Source organism: Oryctolagus cuniculus, chromosome 3, assembly GCF_964237555.1.
Source record: "Oryctolagus cuniculus chromosome 3, mOryCun1.1, whole genome shotgun sequence".
NCBI lineage: Eukaryota > Metazoa > Chordata > Mammalia > Lagomorpha > Leporidae > Oryctolagus > Oryctolagus cuniculus.
Window position 1 is genome coordinate 166,028,400 of NC_091434.1, and position 25,237 is coordinate 166,053,636.

General features: G+C 44.7%; 1 protein-coding gene across 2 annotated transcripts in view; it reads right to left on the minus strand.

Moving 5' to 3' along the window:
• Nucleotides 1–25,237, minus strand: part of UBE2H (ubiquitin conjugating enzyme E2 H) — a 112,728-nt gene that overhangs the window by 21,172 nt on the left and 66,319 nt on the right. Inside the window, exons 2-5 of one of the 2 annotated variants that reach the window (XM_008258200.4) lie at nucleotides 23,908–23,984; nucleotides 23,338–23,412; nucleotides 4,917–4,956; nucleotides 3,573–3,625 (exon numbers count right to left, since the gene is read on the minus strand). In XM_008258200.4, the coding sequence (XP_008256422.1) occupies nucleotides 3,573–3,625; nucleotides 4,917–4,956; nucleotides 23,338–23,412; nucleotides 23,908–23,984 (245 nt within the window). The remainder of the gene's footprint in view (nucleotides 1–3,572; nucleotides 3,626–4,916; nucleotides 4,957–23,337; nucleotides 23,413–23,907; nucleotides 23,985–25,237) is intronic. The other variant, XM_008258202.4, reaches the window with a different exon arrangement.

Genomic DNA, 25,237 nt, shown 5'->3' on the forward strand with positions numbered 1-25,237 from the left:
GAGGGAGAAAATTCTGAAACATGCACTGACCTTCAAAACAGTACACAAGGTGAAAAAGAGGCTGTCACACCACCCATGGTGTGTGATTCCACTGATAAGCACCCTCCAGAACAGAGACAACTAGAGAGACAGAGAGCAGCCTAGAGCTTGCCTCAGGCTGGCGGGGTGGGACCAGGGAATAACCAGAGGGTACAAGTTCCTTTGTGGTTGATGAGGGTTTTGGTTGCATGTAACTGTGAACATGCTAAAAGCTATGGAATTACTTGTATGGTTGTGAATTATAACTCTAATGCTGCCATTAAAAAAAAAAATCTGTTCTGAGACATGAGGACTTGGGAACCAGCAAACCTCTCGTACAAAGCCCTTCTGGTCAGTGGTAAAAGCTTTAGTGGAGCTAAAGTCCAATTTACTTTGTTGTAATTGGAAGCAGCTTGCTGTATTTTGATATGTACATTTCTAAAATGTGAATGCAGTTTAAGACAACACATTATTACATCAGATGTTCCAGGCAGAGTGCCATGAGACATTTTCACTCACACACAAAAAAACTTAACAGGAATCTATTTAGTCAGCCTCAGAGTGTAGGATCTCCTCCTCCTGTCTCATCTCCCTGTAAGGTATGGTTACTTCACTCATTAAGTCAACAGACAGCGGAAGCCTTATGTGCATGGGGCAAGGTTCTAGGCGTGTGTGTGTGGACAGGAACAAGACATCGGTCCTGCCCTCACTGGGCTTACAATCTAATACTAGGACAGCATAAACACTAAGTGTGTGCCAGTTTTTAAAAACAGGGTTCTGAGCTAAGGAAGGGCACCACTTTATATGGAGTAGCTAGGAAAGGCGGCCTTCCTGAGGAAGTGAAAAGTTGCCAGACACACTGGTCAGGGAGTACTGGAATGGCACCATGAGGAAGCCCAGGCTTCCTGGGAGTCCTACTCCCCAGCCTCACACAAGGATGCCAGGCATGGTGACCTGCAGGCTGTGGCTGGACTGAGACGGCTCCCCTGCCTCGGACCACTGGAGGGGCTTCCAACTCTCAGCAGGAGGAAGCCCTCCCTGGTTCAGCCAAGCCCAAAGTGATCTTTCCACCCTGGCTCGTGCCTCTCAGCCAACTGTCATATATACCACTTCTCTTCCCCCCCACCCTACCACTCACAGACAAACCAGATATGGAACCCATAGTCCTTAAGGTAGAAAATAACCTAGAAGCACAAAATATGCAGGCATAAACAAGAGATAGGAGGCAGGAAGTCAGAGTGGGCCATGAAGACAGCTACAAACTCCAAGAACACCCAGAGCCTGCTGCAGCAGAGGAAGCCTCAGGCAGTAGCTCTGAAACCCGAGGACGCGGACAAGGTGGGCAACAGATCTGCTAGACCTCTCACTAACTTCGAAATTATTTCAATAAGCCTGGCCAGGTTATAAGCTCAAGGAGAGGAGGCCCGATGCTCTGTGGTATTCGGCACAGTATGAAGGTACTTCAAAAAGTTCATGAAAAGTGGAATTAAAAGCACATTTAGGTGAAAAATGTTGAAACCCATCATTTTTTCACAATGTGCACTTCCATTAACTTTTTGAAGCGCTCCCGTATTTTGCAGAGTCGGGCAGTTCACTTGTTGACTCACTGTTAGGAGATGAGTGGTCAAGATAGAAGGCGTTGCCGGCGCCGCGGCTCACTAGGCTAATCCTCCGCCTAGCGGCGCCGGCACACCAGGTTCTAGTCCCGGTCGGGGCGCCGGATTCTGTCCCGGTTGCCCCTCTTCCAGGCCAGCCCTCTGCTGTGGCCACGGAGTGCAGTGGAGGATGGCCCAGGTGCTTGGGCCCTGCACCCCATGGGAGACCAGGAAAAGCACCTGGCTCCTGGCTCCTGCCATCGGATCAGCGAGTTGCGCCGGCCGCAGCGCGCTGGCCGCGGCGGCCATTGGAGGGTGAACCAACGGCAAAAGGAAGACCTTTCTCTCTGTCTCTCTCTCTCACTGTCCACTCTGCCTGTAAAAAAAAAAAAAAAAAAAAAAAAAAGATAGGAGGCGCTGTCCCACAGGGACGGGGCAGGGGAGGGCCGTGGGCTTTTGTGTTTCACTGCAGGTCAGAAACCTTCCCTCCTATCACTTTTGCTGGGAGGCTTTTCGAGAGAGCCAGGGCCACAGAAGATGAAGAAATCATGTAAATTCATTGGAGAGTCAAATGGGAACTAACAAAGCACAGCCTTTGATACGGGCAATTCAGTGGATTACGTAACGGTGGAGGACTCAAAGGCAGAGTTTTGAAAAAGTGGACAATTCTTGGGGCCGGTGCTGCGGTGTCGGCATCCCACACAGGCTCCAGTTCGAGTCCCAGCTGACCTTCTTCTGATCCAGCTCCCTGCTATGGCCTGGGAAGGCAGCAGAAGATGGGCCAAGTGCTTGGGCTCCTGCACTCACGTGGAGGACCTGGAAGAAGCTCCTGGCTTCAGATCGGCTCAGCTCTGGCCATTGTGGCCAACTGGGGAGTGAATCAGTGGATGGAAGAACTTTGTCTTTCCCTCTCTCTAACTCTACACCTCAAATAAATAAAATAATTTTTAATGGACAATGTGCCTTTAAGTCACTCGAGTAAACAGAATGCCTTTCTGCAGAAGACCCCTTGCCAGCACCTGCTGCCCTCGTGCTCAGACCAGCACACAACGCCGAGGGTCATCTTAAAAGGCCTTCGTGTCTATCTTTTTAACTTGAGCCTTCTCAAAAGCCTCACGCCATCTGTCACTGGCACTGTACTTTATCTGATGTGGTTTCCTCTCAACTCAGCTTCCCAGTGATGTTTAAAATCTTGTGGACATATTTAAATTCTTGACACAGACCCTGTCATAAAATTGGTTCATTAGGGTCAAAAGGTAGAAACAAAATTCTGCCACATTGTAAATTTCCAGTGCAGGCTTTAATTTTTTTTTTCATTAGTAGCACTGGAAAAAAATATTACTGCACAAGTATGTTACAGTTTCATTGTTAAAGTTTTAAAGGCTCACTTGAGGCATACCTCACTATCTGCTCACTGGTGATTTAACCAGGCCCCTACGTATTCCTTTTCTCCTGCACCTGATGAAGCCCAACAAAGCTTTTGTTTTGAAACAAATGTGGCTACCTTGTCCAGGGAGAGAGAGCCAGACTTTTTTTCCTTTTTTTTTTGGCGTGGTCAATTTTAGCACTGAAGGCAAAGCTGAATTATTCTCGATTTGGTGAGGCTTTGGACTTTGAAACAGGTAACTGATGATCCCCAGCCTTTTAATGCATCTTTCATATCACTTCAGAGGAACACGCCTAAGACCCTTCCTAAAATCTAATAAATATACATACATAACGCACATAAAATGTTTTATGCCTAAGTTCAGAATCTCTCAAGATTCATTTTAAACTTCTACTGCTGATGTCCGTATTTAAAATATCTTTTTTCCTGATAAGTTTCCCAAAGTTTCCCACCCAGTCCCTCAAAATCCCTTCTCATTCCCAGCAAAACATCTTAAGCCAGAGAAGAAAAGACAAACATTTCTTAAGGCAGTGTCTCAACATCTCCAAAAAATATTCCATGGCCAAACTCACCATAAAGAGCTGTCCAAGTTTGATTAATTACATCTAGACACACAGTTCCTGACCTGAAACAGATGGAAAGAATGGCATTTTTTAAAAACTTAGAAAGTCAGTTGCATGTGTTTGGCAACTTTTTATCAAGATAAATAATTTTAATAGATCCTTAAAAAAATCCCTGTAGGGGAACAGCATGAGTATTTACAACGTCTGAAGTATCTCCTTAAAACCGAAAGGGAAAGATGGCAGCTACACCGTGGAGAAACCGGACGGCACCTGAGCCAGGTGATCAGAAATAACACTGGGAGCCGGGGCGCCAAGACCATGGAGGCCTCTGGATGTGACTGGAGAAGGACTCGATCTTACCACTTTGTGGTTTTCTGGCCTTAGGCAGGCCCTGCGTCTAACAAAGAAACCTCAGACAAACCTAAATTGAGAGACAATCTGTAAAATAACTAACTGTCTCTAGTCTTTAAAAATGAAGATTTCATAAAAGAGGAAGGCAGGCCAAAGAATTAAAGAAACGTGACAACCAAGTGGAATGCATGATTGTGGTGTGGACCTTTGCTGGAAGAAAAAAAGGCGCAGAAAGGTACACGGTTGGCATGTGGCAGGGGATTAGATGCAAAAGCCCTGAGTCAGTGTTAACTCCCCGAATCTGACGGCTACAATGTGGGTACCCGAGAGATCGCCCTTGCTAGAACGATGGCTGACACACTAACTCAGGATTACAGGACAGAGGGGAGTATGCATGTGCACAACCTACTCCCAGGGGTTCAGGAAAACCTCCCATGCGAGAGAAACAGCAACATTTAGTGCCTTAACAAGTAAAAACTACAGTCCAAATAGCCATGTACTCTGAACAGTACTGGGAGTACAAAACAGGACACACTGGGATCCTACTTTAAAACATCACTAATACAATATCAGGAAAGAAAGGGATGATTAGGATTCATTAACAAATGAAAGGCCAGTCTTAGTTGCCTTACTCTCAAAAAGTGAGAAACATTTCAAGGGCTGAAAACAGTACACTTGTGTGTTGAAACAGATGTCTGAATTCATCTGTGCAGAGAGAAGTGACACGTGGAGTATTACCCACGTTGACCGGAAACCCAGGGAAAAGGAGCAACAGCGCCACAGGGTTGAACTCAGTGGTTTGAAGACCGTATCCCTACGAATCTGTAGTTCAAGGGACCATTCATACAATATAAATTCCTGAGAAAATCCAAAAAGATCATTGGGATTTTTGGGTTTTTGTTTTTAAACAGCAGGGAGAGAGAGGGAGAGAGGGAGTGAGAGATGAACTTGAATCAAGAACAGTTGCTGCTAAAATTTAAACATTTTAAAACAGTTACTTACGCTTCATCAATGTTGGGGTGGAAAATTTTATTCATGAATCCTGTAAAAAGAGATGTTAATTAGCAGCAAAAAGGACGCAGTGAACAATTAGCTTTAAAGTAGTTCAGCTCTGAAAACGACTTCATTGTGGAAGAGGAGGATTTCACTCCTATGGCCTCACCTGCCATCTCCGATCCCTGATGCCTGGTAAGACTATCCTCCCCTAACAGCTTCAAGTAATTAAAATACACTTAATAAAATAAAATAAAATAAAATAAAATAAAATAAAATAAAATAAAATAAAATAAAATAAAATACTTGTCTATTCTATTAACAGACAAGTGAACTTTGGGGACAATGCAGCTTCTTACACAAAATCATTATTAAAGCAACTGTTTTCTAAGCGATGCAGGACTCCCAAAACAGAATGTGTAACACTAAAGGGCTTATGACTAGTGTCAGGATCAGGCCACCGGGCTCCTGTCCGACTCCGAGCTCTGGAGGTGAACTGTCCAAGCTCTGCACCCGGAGGCTCTTCCTTTGAACTTCTCCTTCTGTAGCTCATTTACTGGTACCACCAGGCTACACCTTGTGCGGAACATGAATGAAGCTGTTGAAATGCTAAAGGAACACAGTTTCCAAACCACAAAGGATTTGTTAACAACAGTGGCCAAAATATTTCCTTTAACTTTAGCCTACTCATTCAAAGAAACCCAGTTTTGACTAAAATTGAGGCCACCAGGAAATGAGGCAGAGTTTTTTTTTAAATTTTTTACCATGACTGTCAGGCACTGACTTTTTTTTTTTTTATTCCTCAAACAAGTACAGGATTTGACAAACTTGTTGCTATTTAAATTTCAAAGAGAAATCAATGCACCCCTCATCTCATGGTGATTAAATCAGTACCCTATGCATGGGAAGGACAAGCTCTCCCAGGGGAGACCCACTGTCAAAGCTGCCACTTTGTCATCTTAGCTATGCATTTCCTTTGAGGACTCCCATATTTCACCTCCCACTGTTAATTGTCTTTAGGAAGACAATTCGCACCACTAGGTCCTGGCCCACCTTCCCCTGCTCTCCCCACAGGTTCTCTTATTCACCTGTTCAAAACATCCTGATCAGCACAATGGCCAGACACTGGGCTTGTTTAGGACACAAAAATAAGACAGCGCATTCTTCTCCAGGGGGTCCCCGCAGCAGTGGGACAAGAGTGAAGAAACTGTACTGTGTACAAAATCGTGACACGGGAGGGGTACACACGTGTGGGAAGAGAAGAGAGGAAACACACAGGAGTGACTGGAGGAGGAACCCCAAATGAGCTGCTACAGCCTCTGTCTCCAAAAATCTAAGAAACTTCCCTCCACTTAGAGAACAGGGGACAAGAATACAAAATCTCAGGTACTCCAACCTCTGATTGCTCAAATACTAATCACTTCCGGTTTTTGTTTCTGAAGGCTTTGTGTTGAACTAATTTAACGTTTTATCCACTACCAACAAGAGAGGCTGTGAGTTGTTCAAATTATCCTCCTGCAAAAAAGAAAAGGCTGGTGTACAACATTAACTCTTCATTCAGGAAACAGGATGCTTCAAAGTCTAGATTTAAGAGGGACGTGGCTGTGATAGCTGATGGAAACATCCCTGCCTCAAAGCCAAGAGGAGAGTGGCAGGTGTTCCACTTGACAGTTGAGGCCCTTGTATCCCGTATCTGGGTGCCTGGGTTTGAGTCCTGGCTCTGGCTCTCGACTCCGGCTTCCTGCTAATGGGTACCAGGGGAGGCGGCTGGATAAGGCTCAGGTAGTCAGTCCCCTCTACCCTCAGGGGAGACTTGGACTGAATCCCCAGCCAAGTCTCAGTTAGTGCAGGGGCTTGTGGGGCGCACCAGCAGATGAGCTCGCTCTGTGTGTCTCTCAAAATAAATGTTACACAGAGGAGAAAAAGGTAAAAAAAAAAAATTCTACTCAACCCCAACACACATGTCCAAAAGGGCCAGTGAGGACATCTGTAGCAGCACTGTTGACAAAAGCCAAGAACCATATCCAACTGTATCAACAGGACCAGACTGCAGTATCCTGGTAATGACTAGATCAGTGTGTATCAACTCAGAACTAAAACTCGGTTAAGAAACAGAAGTTGTAGAATGATATACTTGCAGCACGACGTCATTCCAACACATTAAAACAAAGCAGTACTCTCTACGCTAAGTGGTAACCAGTATGTACAGGAAAACTGTACTGAGCCAACACATCCCAAACTTGCAAAAGAAATCACTTCAGTTTGGGTCCAGGGCCGTGCTCACAATGGGAATAGGGAACAAAACAGGACATGGTTAAAAATGGCTATAACATTATATTCCTTTGAGAAAGAGGCCAAGTGCTTGTATATTATCTGTTGTTATTTTTAGAGTGTGCACAGGTAGATGTGGACAACTGTTAAGAAGTGCTGAATTACTAATGGTGGGAGTGTTTTCTCCACAGTACTTTGCAAATTCCATTGCCCCTCCCAACCATCCAGGTACCGAATCCCAGTAATGGAAGTGGCTAAGACGACACGCAGGTGTCAGTGGTAATGTGTGTGAGAAACTTTCCCATTATTTCTACTTTGAACCCCCTAAATGTCTACAATGTGCCATTCTAATAGTTTTTTTTTTTTTTAAACAACTCTTTCAGGTAAGACCACCCTCAGGTGCCAGGGCCGATCCTCGATCCTTGCAGTAGATATGGGGACATACTGCTACGGGCTGCAAGGGAGCAATGAGCTGAGTGGGAGTAATGAACCACCCACGTGACTTAATTCAAGATGCGTTCTTGATACTTAAAACCTTGCCTTTGCTAACGTTTCAAAACTACCCCTTGCGAGCAGGCGTTACGCTGGCATCCCACATCTGAGTGCCCGGGTTCAGTTTCTAGCTCTTGCTTCCTGCTGATGTGGCTCCTGAGAGGCAGCAGTGATGGCTGAAGTATGTGGGTCCCTGTCACTCATGTGGGAGATCTGGCTTGAGTCCCTGGCTCCTTAGCTTTGGCCATTGTGAGCAGCTGGGGATGAACCAGCAGAGGGCAACTATCTAAGGAAGGGGGCTTCCGAAAACCCAGTAAAGCAGTGTCTATGTTAAAAGTTCTCAACGCTGGGACTGGGTTGTGATGCAGCAGATTAAGCTGCTGCTTGCCATACCAGCATCCTGCTATTCCCCCTGCCCTGAAAATGTGCCAGGGAGGCAGCAGATGATGGCCTAAAGACTTGGATCCCTGACACCTACATGGGAGACCCGGATGGAGTTCCTGGCTCCTGGCTCCGGCCTGGCCATTGCGGACATTTGGGGAGTGAACCAGTGGATGGATGATCTTTCTCTTCCTCCGCCTCTCAAATAAATAAAGAAATCTTAAAAAAGAAAAAGCAAATTCCCAATGCCGGCTACAGATGAGAATTCCCCTTGCAAGCTCTTCAGAAGGCACAGGTCACGCTATGTTAGAAAGCGGTGAATGTTAAGGAGGAAAAAAAAGTGGCAAGGCCAGGGTGAGGGGCTGCACTTCTGGGGAAGGAGGTTTACTTTGCAGGAGGCAAGGGAGGAGCCCCGTCTCCGCAGCAGGGACAGCCCAGTGCAGAGCACAGCAGTTTACTTCTGTATTTGAAGAATAGCAAAGACACTAGTGAAATCAAAGTGACGTGAGCGAGGGGTGGCAGACTACAGTGGGGTCAGAGGGGTGATCAGCATCTGGAGTCCTTTGAAGGACCGGGCGCTCGTGTGGAAGAGGGGAAGCCACTCCCATCAGTGCCCAAACCCGGATCCTGCGCTCACGTTCTCAGGTTTCAGAATCAATGGCTTGTCCTCTCAAAGGAGCAGAGCAATGGCGCACAGCACCTCAGGGCTCGGGAAAGGATGGAGAAAGCCAATCTCAAGCAAATGGAATGGAAAGCCTACAGAGGAGTTCAGCTTCAACTACCTGATGCCGAGAGCACCTGCAAAGTGTAAGACAAGAGCTGTGGCGAAAAGAGCTTTAAATGTTTACCAAAACTGTATCTGAACGATCAACGGCCTCCCCCACCATCCATGCGTGGAGAGTACATTTGAAATCAATACGGTTTCCACACACTGTTTTCCCTTAGATCTAGATTTGGCCAGGAGTATATAATAGAGAGGACATAGTAAACATATGCTTTAGTAATTAAATGGGTTGAGCCCAGTTTCCAGAGCCTCTGCTAAGAATAAAATATCATTGAGCTCTCGGACCGAGGGCAGCAGCAGAATACCAGGTGCTAAAGAGGGCTGTGGGTTCCAACGCTGACTTTGCCATCAGCTGCAGGCGCTGGAAAATCTCTTTACTTCCGGAGGTCTGTTCCTTCACCCATGAAGACAACAGCATGACCCGCAAAACCTCTCTGTTTTAAAAACATGTATGTATGTACTGGAAAGGCCGAAAGAGCGGGGTGGGGGTGGGGGACAGATTTTCTGCCTGCTGGCTCACTCCCCCGCATTCCCCCAAAGGTCAGGGCCGTGCCAGGGATCCAAATACTTGGGCCACTTTCCACTGCCTCCCCAGGTACATTGGCTTGGACCAGCACTCCAATAGGGGATGCTGGCATCACCAGCAACAGCTTAACCTGCTGTGCTACAATGCGGGTTCCCTCCTCTTTACTCCTGAGGGTCTATCGGCTCTAAAAATCTAGGGTTTAGTAACAGCCAAAACTCTGGGAACTAAGCTCTCAAAGGAAATTAATTCTGTAAGGAAGCATTTTTAGGTACAGAAATATTCTGGAAAATATAAAACTACCAACGTGCTAAAATACCACGAAGAACCACAAAATCCGCTATTCCCAAGTAGGCAGAAACAGAGTTTATAACCTTGCCTTTCAAGAACAAGCACAGTAGACCAACTCTACCAAAAAACAACTTTCACTGAAAGGATCTCTTCCAATAGCAGGCTTCTTTAATTGTTAGAAAAATATTCAAAGCAAACCAATGGAAAGGAACATATTTCCCTGGCATTTGTTCCTGGACGAGCGATGGACAGTGTTTCTGGCAAAGCCATTCCACGCTGGACGAGGATGCCAACAGTGGAATTGTGGATGACGAGGGGAGGCGGCTGGGAAAGAACAGGCCAGGGTTTCAGAGAAAGAGCGTTCTCAGGACTGGGTGTTTGCCCTGGCACTCTCCCCTTCCTTTTGGCAGTGCTGTCACCCTGCTAATGAATGTGGCTGCAGTGAGAGAATTTTCCCAACACTTGCTTCCACTCAACCAGGAACTATTTTGAAGGCATTTGAAGAGAACATATTTTGAAAATTGCTATTATGGCAACAAGTAGAAAGGGCAAGTCATCTTTAATCCACATGATTTAAGATTTTATTCACTATTAGACATTTCCTAATGATAAATTTAAGTGATTTGATCAAATAAAAATTCTTCACTGTTTTGGATAATTATTCTGGCACAGCTCCAGAATCTGTATTAAAAAAAAAAAAAAAAAAAAAGGAGAGGAGACAATAGGAATAAATGTCTTGCTAAAAGGTTGTTACTTCTGTCCCTTATCATCCAGCAGAAAGAAATCAGGTGGTTTATAATTATGGAGGAGGAATACAAATAATGCTGTATCATTTTCAAAGCACATTTTATTCCAACAGATAAATACACAAGGCTTTTGCCATTCCAGTACTCCACTGCTCTGGTCATAACACATCTCTTGAAACGTTGGCTAACAAGCAGAGAAGGTAAAAAGCACTACGCCAAGCCATGCTGAAAACTGGTTTCCATTTCAGCCTGTTTTTCTGTCCAGTGCTGCTGGGCAGGGGGTCTGTACACCCCTGTAACAGCTGATATTGGGTTAATAGGTCTATATGAGGCAAAAAAGACCTCCTGTCAGGGCCAGCATGTAAAGTCACCAGATCTCTTGTTGTGGCACAGTGGGTAAAGCTGCTGCCAGCAATGCTAGCAACCCATTTGGGTGCCAGTTCGAGTCCCAGCTGTTTGACTTCTGATCCAGTTCTCTCCAAATGGCTTGGGGAAAGCAGCAGATGATGGCCCAAGCACTCGAGCCCCTGCCACCCATGTGGAAGACCTGGATGAAGCTCCTGGCTCTTGGTTTCAGACTGGCCTGACCCCAGCTGTGTGGCCATTTGGGGAGTGAACTAGCAGGTAGAAGACCTAACTCTGCCTTTCAAATAAATAAATTAACCTTATTAATAAAAAAAACACCTTTGTGCATTTTATTTGAGAAGATATTAATAATCAGATCTGTGGGTGGATGAGTTAGCCAGGTCCAGTCATCTATCCAGAAATTTCTCTCAAAATGATCTTGATGAAATGAGAGGCCAGACAAATGACTAATGAATGAGCCAAAACAGCCCACTCTAAGGCAAGCAGGTGAGAAGTGCACAGGCACAAATGACAGTGCTATCTCAGGGACAGAACAAGCCTGGATCGAAATGGCTGAGGCAGCTGGAGCTGATGCAACTGAATTACAAGGTCATGAATTCCTTTAAGAAAACAGTGAGTGAAAAACGTTATCATTCTGATACTCTATCTTCAAGACAAATGCCCACATAGTCTAGCTATAATAAAACTGATTAATTCTATTTTAAAAAGTGGGGATATGTTCAAAATGTATTTAAGACTGGGCCTCAGAATATAAATATTTCAAGGACAGTAACTTGGTTGCACCTTCTTGGCTTGCAGGGAGGAGGTGACCACAATGGGGGGTGGCGGGGAAGCAGCTTCACCAGGGACAGCTGCATGCCAGCTGCGTGCATCAGGGCACAATCTGACAGATTGCGTCTTCCCTCGGCTACAGGCCAGGACTGTGGCAGCCTGCATAGTCCCTTCACAGAGCTGAGCCTCTCTGTTCAGGAGAGGGGGACCTGTGTGGGTCTCCGGAATCAACAAGCAAGGAGCTCACTCTCAACTCCCTGTGCATGGGAACTTCTCACTGATCCCGTGTGTGCTCCGAGGGTCTAAACTCAGCAAGGTGGTCCTCTCTTCTGTCCGGGGGATGGCTGGACGGATAGGGCAAGTTCATCTGTGACTGCAGTGCCCGCCTTCAACAGCACAAGCCTTCTTCCTACCTAACACAGCAGGAAAACCTCCAGCCTACCCCCCGCTGACTCCATTTCCGGAAGACTGCAACCTCTTTTCCTGTCTCCAGCATTCAACATCTTCCCATGTCCAGGCCATTCCTAGAAGCACGCTGCTGGAATCAGGCAGTGTTTGTTTCTGTGGTCGGGGCAATATGGTATAGAACGCACTGGACTTGCGATCACAAGACCCGACCTCAAGTCTCCACCCCTCATTAAACAAAGCTGTGGTGAGAAGTTCGGGCGCTAGTCAGACTGCCTCAGTCCTACTGGGTGAGCCTCCAGCAAACTTCTCAAACTCTTTGCCTTTCTGTTCTCTTATTCCCAAAACTAGATGAAATCATGGTACCTACACATCACAGAATTGCTATGGAGATTCAACAAAGTCAAACATGAAAAAAGCATCTGGACAGTAAGCACTCAATGTTAATTTTAGCTTCACGAGCATGGTTAAGTCATTTCTTGGTGGGATGTGGGGAGAACATGTGACAAAGTCCTTACTTTTAAGTGACAATCAGTACACCAAGTAAAACCATTAACAAGTTCTTAAATGCTATCATGTAGGAATTTTGATTAGGAAACTAAAAGCAGCCCAAACAACTCAAGTAATTCTTTGTTTTGCTCCTTAAGGGTGCTGTTTCACAGAGTCCCAAGTCACTATTTACTGCTTTGTCACAGATAAACCCTCTGACCTTCAAAACAGCATAGGGGGGGAAAAGCTGTTTAATCCCTTTCTTTCTTTATTGTGCTTTTTCCCTTCTAGGTCTAAGAAAGAAAGTCAACTTTGATATGTATGTTGTTTGTTTTGACTCAAAGGCACAGGAAAACAGACAACATATACTCTTCTAAGAAAACAAAGTAAAGAGATGAACTCTGGGTAAGCTCCAGGTCTGTACAAAGCGAACAAGGGAAGGCCCTCCTATGTGACACGCAGAAGTAACTTGATGACGTGTCACAGAGCAGAACATGAGCCTTGCTGGAGCTTCCTGTTCCACATGGGCAACTAAGTGCCCAACCACGGAACAAGAGCTGCCTCTGGGCCTGGCACTGCGGCACGGGGGGTGGGCCTCTGCCTGCGGCACGGCGTCCTGTGTGGGCACCAGATGGTGGCCCCGGTGTTGGGCTCCTGCCCCCATATTGGGAGCCCAAGGGGAGCTCCCAGCTCCTGATCATCGGGGCCATTTGGGGAATGGTCCAGCAGATGGGGGACCTATCTCTCCCTCTGTCTGTGGCTCTGCCTCTCAAGTAAATGAACAAATCTTAAACAACCAAACACACACCTGAACTACCTTCCATCCACTTACGTGACGGTTTCACGGATTTCTGGCTGCGGGTTACACCCAAAGGCCAAGAGGTTATGAGACACCATCCTGCCCTGCCAGATGTAGGAGCCGTCCTCTCCCGACCCCCTTCTCCGCAGCACTGCCACAACTGCTGTGCGATCCCTGGGCCGCAGCTCCCTCAGCCTTGAGCTCCTCCTCCCTCTGCAGACGGCGCGGCTCAACCTCAGCCTGAGCTGCCTCCCCAGCCTGCCTCAGCCTCTGGGTCTTTCTGCCGCAGGCTGACACCTTTTCTACATCCTGCACCGGCCACTGGATCCCCCGCCACCGGCCAGGGCGGCGGGGACTCTGCAGCCAAGGCAAGTGGCCTAAGTCGACTTGAGATACGTGGTTTCTTTTCACCTTCCTCATACTAAAAATGACAAGATGTGTTCTATACATCTATCTCTAAGTCCTTTGGGATTTGTCAAGAACATGAGAGAATACTCTGATATAGAGATATTATATTTCCTATAACCCTATCTCACTGGAAATGGAAAAGACAATTACTCAAATACTTATTAAACCATTCAGACTGCATTTTGGTATAGCGAAAGCAAAACAAAAATACCAGAACAGAATCTAGAAGACAGATGTGGAAGCTATTTAGCAGTAATATAGCTCAGGCTAATTTCTTCCATCCTTAAAATGAGGCAAAATAAATGACAGTTTCTAAACCTGCTAACAATATGGTTTCACCAATACCAGTAAAGCAAGAAAATCTTAAATTGAGTCAAGTTTTTCAAAGGAAACTAAGACTTTACTCTTAGTGTTTTCAAAAGAATTTCAGTTTAAAGAAAACTGAAGCCAAGAACACATTTTCATTATGATACCAAGTTCTAAAGCAAAAGAAATGAAGTCAACGCCAAAACATTAATCACAGTAACTGGCCCAAAAGCTAGAGGTCACCCATTACGAAGCAGGAACTTGGGCTGCAAGTTAGATGGAATTTTTACACAACAAATAGAATGATATTATAATGAACTGTCAAAGGGAAAATTAAAACTGGCACAAGCCAACTTCAAGAAGGACATGAAGTCCCGGTGTTGTGGCACAGTGGGTTAAGCCACCACCTGTGACCAGGGGATCCCATATGCATGCTAGCTAAGTCCCAGCTCCACTTCCAATCTACCTCCCTACCACTGTGCCTGGGACGGCAGCGGAAGATGACCCCAGTGCCTGAGCCCCTGCACCAGTGTAGAAGGCCCGGAAGGAGTTCCAGGTATTGGCTTCAACTTGGCCCAGCCCCGGCTATTGCAGCCATCTAAGATGGAAGATAGATCTCTTTCTCTGTAACTGCTGTTCACATAAATAAATCTTTAACCAAAAAAAAGAGAAGGAAATGGAGTGGGGCCAGCATTGTGGTCAGCAGGTTCCGCTGATTTCCACATCAGAGCCAGCGGAGCTCCTGGCTTCAGCCTGGCCCAGCCCTGGCCATCGCAGACATTTGGGGAGTGAAGCAGTGGATGGAAGACCTGTTTCTCTGTGCCACTCTGCCTGTCAAATACATAACAATAAATCTTACACAACAGAAAAAGACAACAAGGACGACTACAAAGAAGAAGGAAGTAGACAAGTCCCGTGATGGCAGCTTATCCACAGCGGTGGTGGCCTGGGGAGGGGAGTGAACACTAAGGCACTGATTTCTACCCAGGCAAATAAGATGAGGAAGCTGAAGGTATTTAGGTACCACAGGCACTAATAGGTTTTCTAATAGATAGATGCAATTTGACACAGCTTCTTCCCTCACTGAGCACTTCAACTCTGGACACCAAGACTCCACTCTGACTTTACTCTCTGATTCCCAGTGCTGTTACTCACAGACCACAGTGCTGACACCCTTGTCCCCGAGTTCCTTACGCTTCCCCTCAGTGACTCTTCCTCTGCTTCATGCCCCTTCATAGTCCCTAGAACACACCCTGAACTCTGTCACAGCTGCAGACATCCTCACCTCCTAACTCATCCATTCAGACATCCTTGCTCTTATCAGAGACTCCTAATTTTGCCACAGAGCTCTCAACCTAACAATTCTGTCAACTCTGATCCAATGATCCTATTTCTTCCCCTGTCAGCCCTCTTATCCTCATCCTCTTTATTTTTCTGTTTAAGATTTATTTATTTGAAAGGCAGAGAGAGAGCGAGAGCGAGAGAGAATGAATGAATGAATCAATCAATCTTCCAGCCATTGGTTCGTTCCCCTCAGAAGCCACACAGCCAGATCTGGGCCAGGACGAAGTCAGGAGTCAGGAACTCCATCCTGGTCTCTTACATGGGTGGCAGAGGCTCTAGTCTCAGACCAAATGCATTAGCAGGAAGCCGGATCAGAAGTGGAGCAAGCGGAGCACTTCAGCCAGCACTCAAATTTGGGATGCCAGAGTCTCAAGTGGTGGCTTAACATGCTACACACAATGCTAGACCCCTCAGTCTCCTCATTCAGAATCTAAGAACCGTCACTGTCACTACTCTGTCAACCCTCTGCAAACCTACAGTCGAGGGGCCCATCGTTCACGTGTGCCATATCTGGACCTGAGGATGCCCCTAGGTAGGTGTTCATTCAAACATTCTTCTAGGAAACAGGCAACATATTAGTTAGGTGCCAAGTTTGGTGCGGTTGTTGGTAAAACAGACCTAGGAACTGCTTGCATGGAGTTTGTGACTACCAAGCTGACAGGAGGAAACACCTAAGTGAAATACACATCAACCTGTCAAAATAAGCTCAGGAACTTCTCTCAGGCTCAGCAGCACCTGCCACTGTTCTCTCCCCTCTCTCCAGCAGCTCACTCTGCTGTCTGCCACCCTCCCACTTTTTTAATAAAGATTTTTATTTATTTATTTGACAGGTAGAGTTACAGACAGTGAGAGAGAGAGAGACAGACAGACAGACAGACATAAAGAGAGGTCTTCCTTCCATTGGTTCACTCTCCAAATGGCCACAATAGCTGGAGCTGTGCCAATCTGAAGCCAGGAGCCAGGTGCTTCTTACTGGTCTCCCATGTGGATGCAGGGGCCCAAGCACTTGGGCCATCTTCTACTGCTATCCCAGGCCACAGCAGAGAGCTGGACTGGAAGAGGAGCAACCAGGACTGGAACTGATGCCCATATGGGATGTCAGCACCACAGCCGGAGGATTAACCTAGTGCGCCACTGCGGCGGCCCCTGCATTTGTTTTTAATCATTTGTTTTCACTCTGTTTGGAAGCCAGACACACACACACACACACACACACCACACACCTGCTGGTTCACTCCTGTGCCAAAGCCAGGGGCTGGGAACTCAATCTGGGTCTCCCGCCTGGGTGGCAGGAACCCCAGTATTTGAATTATCACCTATTGCCTTTAAGGGTGTGCATTAGCAGGAGTCTTGAATTTGAAGTGGAGCCAGGGTTCACACCCGGCACTTGAGTAGGGGATGTGGGCGTTTCAACTGCTGAACCAAATGCTGTCCTATCTGTGGGATTTATTGGAAGAATTGATGCAAGATACACTGAAGCCTTACCTGCCAGACATAATTTTCTTAAATGTATCCTGAAAATTTTCATGTTCAGACCATTAGTTACAAAGAGCTTTCAAATTGGCTTATATTTTTATAGCATTATCACAAAAGATTTCTCTATAATTGTTTCTATACTGGAATTAAAGAGATTCAGAGCACTACAGAGTAGCAATAATGTAACTATTTGAACCAGGAACTAAACTCAAACCCAAGGTCATGAAAGTAGAGAAGCACAAGGTTATCTTAATAGCATTTTGCTTCCTTGGACCCAAAATTCATTTTACCTGCAGAAATGCAGTGGCCTAACTAGGCCTCCATCAAATGACTAAACCAAAATTTCTCATGAACGGTACACTTCTCCTTCATTTAAATAGTGGTCTGCCTCTCACTAAGCATGGCTCACTGAAGTCACTCACATGAGTTTCTGTGGGGGAAATTAAAGAAAGTTTCTACCTAAAAAAAAACACAGGGGTCAGCACTGTGTCAGCAGTGCCAGCATCCCATATGGGCGGTTTGTGTCCTGGATGCTCCTCTTCCAATCCAGCTCTCTGCTATGGCCTGGGAAAGCAGTACAAGATGGCTCAAGTGCTTGGGCCCTTGCACCCACATGGGAGACCTGGAAGAAGCTCCTGGCTCCTGGCTTCGGATTGGCACAGCTCCGACTGTTGCGGCCTCCCAATATGGGCACCGTTCTAGTCCCAGCTGCCCCACTTCCGATCCAGCTCTCTGCTGTGGCCTGGGAAAGCAATGGAGGATGGCCCAAGTGCTTGGGCCCCTGCACCCACATGGGAGACCTGGAAGAACTCCTGGCTTCAGACCAGTGTAGCTCTGGCCGTTGCAGTCAACTGAGGAGTGAACCAGCAGATGGAAGATCTCTCTCTCTCTCTCTCTCTCTCTGCCTCTCCTTCTCTCTTTCAAATAAATAAATCTTTAAAAAAAAATGTATAAATGGTGACAAGATTCCTAGGTTGGTCTTAACAGCATTTATGAAAGATTATAAAATACTCTCTATTTCTAACTTAAATTAATAGACAGCAATCCTATTAATGTACTAGCCAATAATCATTTAAATGTAAGATAAATGCTATTATTTAAGTAAAATAGGTATGATCTGAGGGAGAGCACTACAGACCCTGAAGGGCACTTCATGGCACTTTCACAGGAACTGAACGCCCTGAATCTACACTTCATACCTTTACTTTATTAGAAGACACAAACGTATTACTACTATTATTAGCTTTGAACTGAGGCCTTTCTCATAAAGGGAAAAGTGAAATGAGCCAGGGAGAAGTAGACGTAAGACAGCAAAGGAAAGGAGGCAAGAACTGCTGAGAGCGACTGCCTAAGAGAAGGGACGGGGGAGACAGGAGAGGAGTAAAGGACAGCTCTGTGTAAAGGTGCAAAGACAGCACTCGAGATGGTGTAAACTAAACGAAGTAGAAAAACAGGAGACAGAAAAAGACTAAGACTTACACTCACACGTACACACAATCAAAGGGAAAGAAGAAGGAAGCTGTTAGGAAACATTGAGTCAGGCAGGTCTTCAGCAAGCTCCCAGGTGGAAATTCTGGCCAATGATAGCTTGCTGACTTTCTAGAATGACCGACATTAGGCTGGATTTGTGGGACCTTTGATGCCAACATCCTATATGAGCGCCGGGTTCATGTCCTGGCTACTCCACTTCCAATCCGGTTTCCTACTAGTGGTCTGGAAAAGCAGACAAAGATGGCCAAGCACTTGGGCCTCTTCTACTTGTGTAGGAGATCCAGCAGAAGCTCATGGCTTCTGGCTTCAGCCTGGCCCAGCCCTTGCCATTACGGCCATCTGGGAGTGCACCAGGAAGTGGAGGGCTGATCTCTCTATGGTTCTCTAAGTCTGACTTACAAATAAATAATAAACCGAAAAAAAAAAAATAGAAGACAGGAAAGGCGTAGACTCCACGACATAGACAACATATTTAATAGATATGCACTTACAGTAGCTTTAGACATACTTCTATAATAAAAGCAAACATCTGACAGAGAAGTATGCTTTTAATGCCCTTGAGCCCAATACCCATAGATAACTATAGTCTATTATTTTAGCATTCATACTTGAAATTCACGTGGACAAAATCAGAGTTACACTACACGAAGTTAAGCATTTTCCTGGGTGTTGCTTCAAAGATGGTTTTAAACCAAGAGTAATGGATACAAAACCTTTTCCCAGTAAGATGCACTGTACTTTAAATATTTCATTATCAACTGAGTCATTTAAGTTGCTTCCAATTTCTGAGTACTATAAATAATATTGAAATTCACATTCTTATACACTAATTTTAATGCACACTTCTTAGGTAATTTTTTATTTAAACAACATTTTTCAAAGGACATAGAATCTTTATTGATCAAAAATACTGCTAGCCTGGCTATATCACAATACCTTTGCCAATACTGTTTAATATGCTAATTTGAAAAATCATATTATCTCACTGCTTAAACGTGCATTTTTTGGGGTTAGATATAAAATTTTTTGCATCCTATACTTACTGGCCCTTTTTTGTCTTTTAATTAAAAATGACTCTATATTATTCTTTTTATGTTCTCCTGTTTTTAAAGATCACTCATCTTTATTTTACCCTAGTAGAAAGTCTGTGTTCTCAATGACTGGTCTCAGAATAGCTGAGCACAGGTGTAATGGCTAAAAACAGAAAGCAGTCTTTCAGACACTTCTTGGCATAAAACAAAATCCTCACGGGCTGGGATTATTCGGGGTTCTGGACGAGGATTTCCAAGGGCCTTATGTGCACCTTCTTCACATCTCTGAGCTTTGTAAAGGCTGCTTTCAACATACAAACACTCCTTCTTGTAAAATCTGCTCTTTATACACTCTCTTCCAAACTAAGGTGCTGACTCACGCCTCACTAAACAACAGTGAAACGGAGCCACTCACGCCTGGGTAGTGTTTTATGTATGCGCCTCTTCTCTCCTAACTAGCAAAGATGTCATAAAACCTTCCTAACGTCCAGCAGGACGGCACATGTCCTGAGGGTTTAAAAATACTGATCATAACAAATATGTAGAGCTCACTTAATCCCGATTTCGTTTTCTAGTAGAAGAAACACTGATTCGGATAAACTAAATGTCACTCCCATGGCCAAAGAGAAAGAGGACCAGAACGTGGTTTCCTGGTTACCAGTCCACTGACCAGTGACATACTCCCTGTTCTACACACACCCAGCAGCACTGCTATGCATCTAGGAAATGTTTCTTTTTCTGAATGAAAATGATTAAAGTCTGACATTTTAAAATAAACTGAAACATTAAGACTCAATTACTATTCTTTCCATAACACTCTCTGAAAAAAATCATGCAAATATTTTTATATGACAGTTGATTAAATTTTATACTTTCACTTTGGAAGCATCCACAGCAGTTTTATACATCCATTTGTATTAATGAATTTTCCCATTCATCTTATCTCCGGGCACAAATGACCTTTAGCCATTTCAAGAATTCATAGCTAACTTCAAAGCATCAAGATGTGCCACCACAGGGGCTGATGTAGCAAAGGGGGTTGGGCCACAGCTTATATCAGCCCCCACATCAGAAGCAATTCGAGTCCTCACTGCTTTGCTTCTGATCCAGCTCCCTGCCAATGTGCTTGGGAAAGCAAAAAAGAAGATGGTCCAAGAACTTGGGTCCCTGATACCCATATGGAGACCCAGTTGGAGTCTCAGGCTCCTGGCTTCGGCCTGGCCCATCCTTAGTCACTGTGGCCATCTGGGGAGTGAACTGACAGATGGAAAATCTCTAGCTGTCTCTCCCTCCCTGTCATTCTGCCTTTCAAATAAATAAGCCTTTAAAAAAAAAAAAAAAAAAGATTTCACCATCACTTAGGATATTTAAGCCAAACATAAAATTCCAAAAGATAAGTCCCAAGTGTCCGAAGCAGTAATGACAGTGAAAGAGTAGGTCCATAACTTCCCAAGGTACTATATTTTCTTCTTTCCAAAGAGGATTTCGGATAGCTATGTCATTATTTTGAAAAACAAAAACAAAAATCTCACTTATTCACAGTTGTTAGTTTTTAAAGGATAATCATCTAACTTGGAAAACCCCCTAAAACTACATTTGGAAAGTATCTCACAGACAAGCATGTCAAATTGGATTGAGCGTTTGGAAAAATATCTTAAAGAACATCCAGAATATAAACAATGATGCCCATGAAGAGATAGTATTATAACACACTTTAGTTTTTCTTTATTTTGGCTCACTTGGACTCTTATAATCCTCCAGTGATATGGATCATTTAGAACTAAAAAACACACATACATGTATACAGATGAGACCAAACAAAAACTGTATATACATAAAGTGTTTACAATTCCAAGATCTAAGCATCAAAGACATTTGTCTGAATGTGCTTACTTTAATATGGCTCAGGAATAACAGTATACCTGCCCAGATTCAACAGGGGCAAAGTTTAAAACTATCAGGTCAGGTTTAGTTTATTTCCCTGGTCCTTCTGTGGAATTTTACATCCATACAACTCAAAGAGGAAACTTTGACCCTTCTAAGCAAGCCTCTACCTCTCAAAATGCTAAAAACCATCTCACCAGTAATGACATTGTTGCTGACCTGAGAACGGGTCACCCCACACAACTGATCAAAGCTCTCGTATGCAGTCTTCCTTTGGAGGAAACAAGGACAGCGTATGCAGATATTTCAACTAGAAATACCTCCCCAAGAGCTGATGGTCACGTGTGGACATCACCGGTTCTGACCGCACACAAAAAGGCAAAGCTAAATTATCATTGTCCCAACCCATTTCGCGCTACTTTGTGTCATTACAGAAGGAATGCCTACGTTTAGATATTGTTCCTTACAAAGACAGGATGAAGCCATCGTATCACTGGGGAAAGAGGTCAAGACAAGGTTCAAGAAACAGCTGCCTTTCTGCGCGATGAGCACGTGCACGTCTCTAGAGTCACTGTTCACTGTAACAAGTCTATTGTTTTCCTAGGCTAGGAATGTGGGGACGAAAACTACCGCTAGCAGGGCAGCTCCTGGGCTTTGGGTAAATAGATAGTAATCAAATATACCTGAATGAATATATTTGGTTTTATCATTCTGTAATACCACTCAACACATAAAAGTTCAAAATAGCTGGATAGGAGGAAGACGTGGCCTTAAGAAACAGATCAGCTGGGGCTGGGGAACCATAAAATCTGCCAACAGCCCTCCAAATGCATGAAACTTAGACTCTGTTGCCAGGGGAGGAGCTAGGAAAAGGGCGGCTGCCCCACCATGCAGGTGTTTGAGGCAGACTTATTCAGGGCTCTCTGCAAAAGGCTCCACACCCCCAGTCTGTTTCACCATCCCTAACTCTAAACTCGGGGCCCCTGTGGCAATGATGAAATTTCTGATTCAATTATCCACAAAATATTTTCTCAAGTACCAGGTTTAGAAAACCTCAAGGAAATTACCAGTTTATTCTTCCAAATGAGCACTAAGAGCTCCCCAGCCATTACAGATGCATTGTAGGGTTTTTATAGCATAAAACTCTACAGCACAGAAAGTAGCTAGATGTTGGGGAAGATGTTGCTGCTTTTAGTTGGAACTTGGTGACTATCCCAACTTTTCTGCACACTGACTCCACACAGCAATGTGGGGGCGTGGGATCAAGGCCTAGAGCTCAGAATGTTTCCTTTAAAATGAAACAAACAATAACCCTTTGCTGGGAGTAGGGGGTATAAGGGGTGGCCTAACTCCAGCTCTGAAGGCAGCCTAAGGCAGTGGCAAGATGTTTTTTTAACTTTGGCAACCCTGAAAATGAGGCTTGCTCAGACCGTCTGAACACACAGTGTACGCCAATATTATTTTACTATTCTCACTTAAAGTCGGTCACAAGTTTGTAATATTTTAAAGCTATGTATAGACTGAAGTGAAAAGGTTGGATTAATTAAATCATCACCATTCTATAATTAATACATTTGAAAGTATCAATTTTCAACTGGATGTTACCTTTGTAGCACGGGACATTAAAATCCCCCCATTCTCACCGAGTACCTTAACAGGGACAACAGGTAACAAGATCACCAGGTAAGGCAGAAGGAAGATGAAGGCGTGGAAGAAGTACCACTTCGTACAGCCCCACTGAGGCTCTGCGGTTTAGAGGCTTTATATAAAGATTCCGGATGGAGACGAAGGAAAAGGACCATTTCGTTGCTACATACCCAGAGCTGTACCCAGAACAAACACAAATTAAGATCTACAGAGGATTTTTAAATGACAAAACTAAAATAGATTCTACATAGATTCGTGCCAACAAACCCAGATTTAAGACTGTTCATTATTTTACTGCTCACAACCAGAAAGGGCCGTGGGCCTTAACGTTGGTTTAATTTGACACTAAAAGAGAGAAATCTAGAGATTGTCACTGTGATTATGTGAAAAGGAAAATGTGAATGTCTTCCATGACACCAAGGAAGTGCCCCCCCAAAGTCACAGAACATAGCTAAGTCACTGTTTCTGGAGTTAATTACCCACGAGATGCTGGGTTTCTTCTCATAGATAAAACCAGCCACGTACCTATAGATGGAGACTTGAAAGGGTATTTATCAGGAAGATCCACTCTAACTTTCCACACTCCGCCTTCATACGGTGCTGAAATAAAAGCCAACATGTTAAACACCAGAACTGAGTCCAAATCAGAAAATAAACCTCAGTGTAAGTTAAACATTAACCCTCGCCTCCTCAGATAACCTTTCAAATTGGCTCCTTCAAGAGCCAGGGACCTATTACAACCCAAAAGTACCCTACATTCAGATTAAGATATTTTTGCTTAAAAGACATGGAGTTAGAAGATAAGCCAAGGTTCATTCTCTCTCCCAAATTTACTTGTTTAGTATTAAACATTATTGTCCTTTTCTCTTCTATCTTAAAAACAAAAAAACAAAGAAACAAAAAAACAAAAACAAACCTTCATGCCTCCCTCCAAATGAAAACAAAAAACATTTCCCAGAAACCACCCATAAACCAAACCAGAATCCACAATTCATGTCTAATAGTATCACATAAAGATGTTTAAAAGTCGACTGTAAAAAGTCAATGTTTAGAGACAACTGTAGCAGAGGAACACATACCAATACGTGTACTTACTTCCTTGTGGTCCATAAAACTTCACTACAAACTCATTGAGTCCTCCCAGGATCGTAACCTCGTGTTTACTCTCAATGCTAAGGTGAACAGTGAAGGAAATTACACAGGCTTTACAACACCTGGAAGAAAACTGATGACATCCCATCCCCCAAGATACACCATTTAAAAGGTAGCCAAAATTGACAGTTATCAAACATAAAATATATAATAATTCCATAGTTTAAGATGCAACAAGTACTCTTAAGAGTGAGTAAACTTTGGATTCAGAGGGGCTAGGGCTCAAATTCAAGGACTGCCACATACTGGATTTGAGAGTCTAGAAGAAATAACATACATTCATTCCCCAAGTCTTCGTGCTTTCTCTGCAAACTGGGGACCACCACTTCCTAGAATTCCGAGAAATAAATGGGCTAACTATGTAAAATCTGTAAGACTACATTTTACCTACAGGGACATGAAAAGCGGGAACTTACTTGTAGCTGCTCTCCTCCATACTCTCCTTCCCAACCTACCCCCAACTGAGCCTTTAACATAAATCCAATCCAGTATTCCCTGTATCTAAGCTCAAATACCTCACCAGACACTGATTCGCTTCAACTGGAATGTTGCACTCCCACATGATGAACCTGCCAGGCCCTCACAACGCTCTCCTCTGCTGCACAATTCAGACTAGCTAGTGATGCACCCGTGCTGGAAGCAGTACTGCCAAAGGCAAACGACCACCCCAAGTTCTTCTGAAAAAACCTAATGCTCTTTTGTGGCACTTCCCATGTGCCTCTAGGCTGTGCTTCACTCCAGAGCTCTAAGCAAAGAGGGGTACTACTTCTGTGTGGTCTTCCTCAAAAGCCCGCCTGCCCTCAAGACTTCCTTCCCTTAGAAAGTACTAAGATTCACAAGTACTAGTACCTTAGAAAGCACTAAGATTCAATTACAGAAACCAAATCTATCCTTTTCATTTTTATTTTTTATTTATTTATTTTTTTTTTGACAGGCAGAGTGGACAGTGAGAGAGAGAGACAGAGAGAAAGGTCTTCCTTTGCCGTTGGTTCACCCTCCAATGGCCGCCGCGGCCGCCGCGCTGCGGCCAGCACACCGCGCTGATCCGATGGCAGGAGCCAGGAGCCAGGTGCTTTTCCTGGTCTCCCATGGGGTGCAGGGCCCAAGCACCTGGGCCATCCTCCACTGCACTCCCTGGCCACAGCAGAGGGCTGGCCTGGAAGAGGGGCAACCGGGACAGAATCCGGCGCCCCGACCGGGACTAGAACCCGGTGTGCCGGCGCCGCTAGGCGGAGGATTAGCCTAGTGAGCCGCGGCGCCGGCCAAATCTATC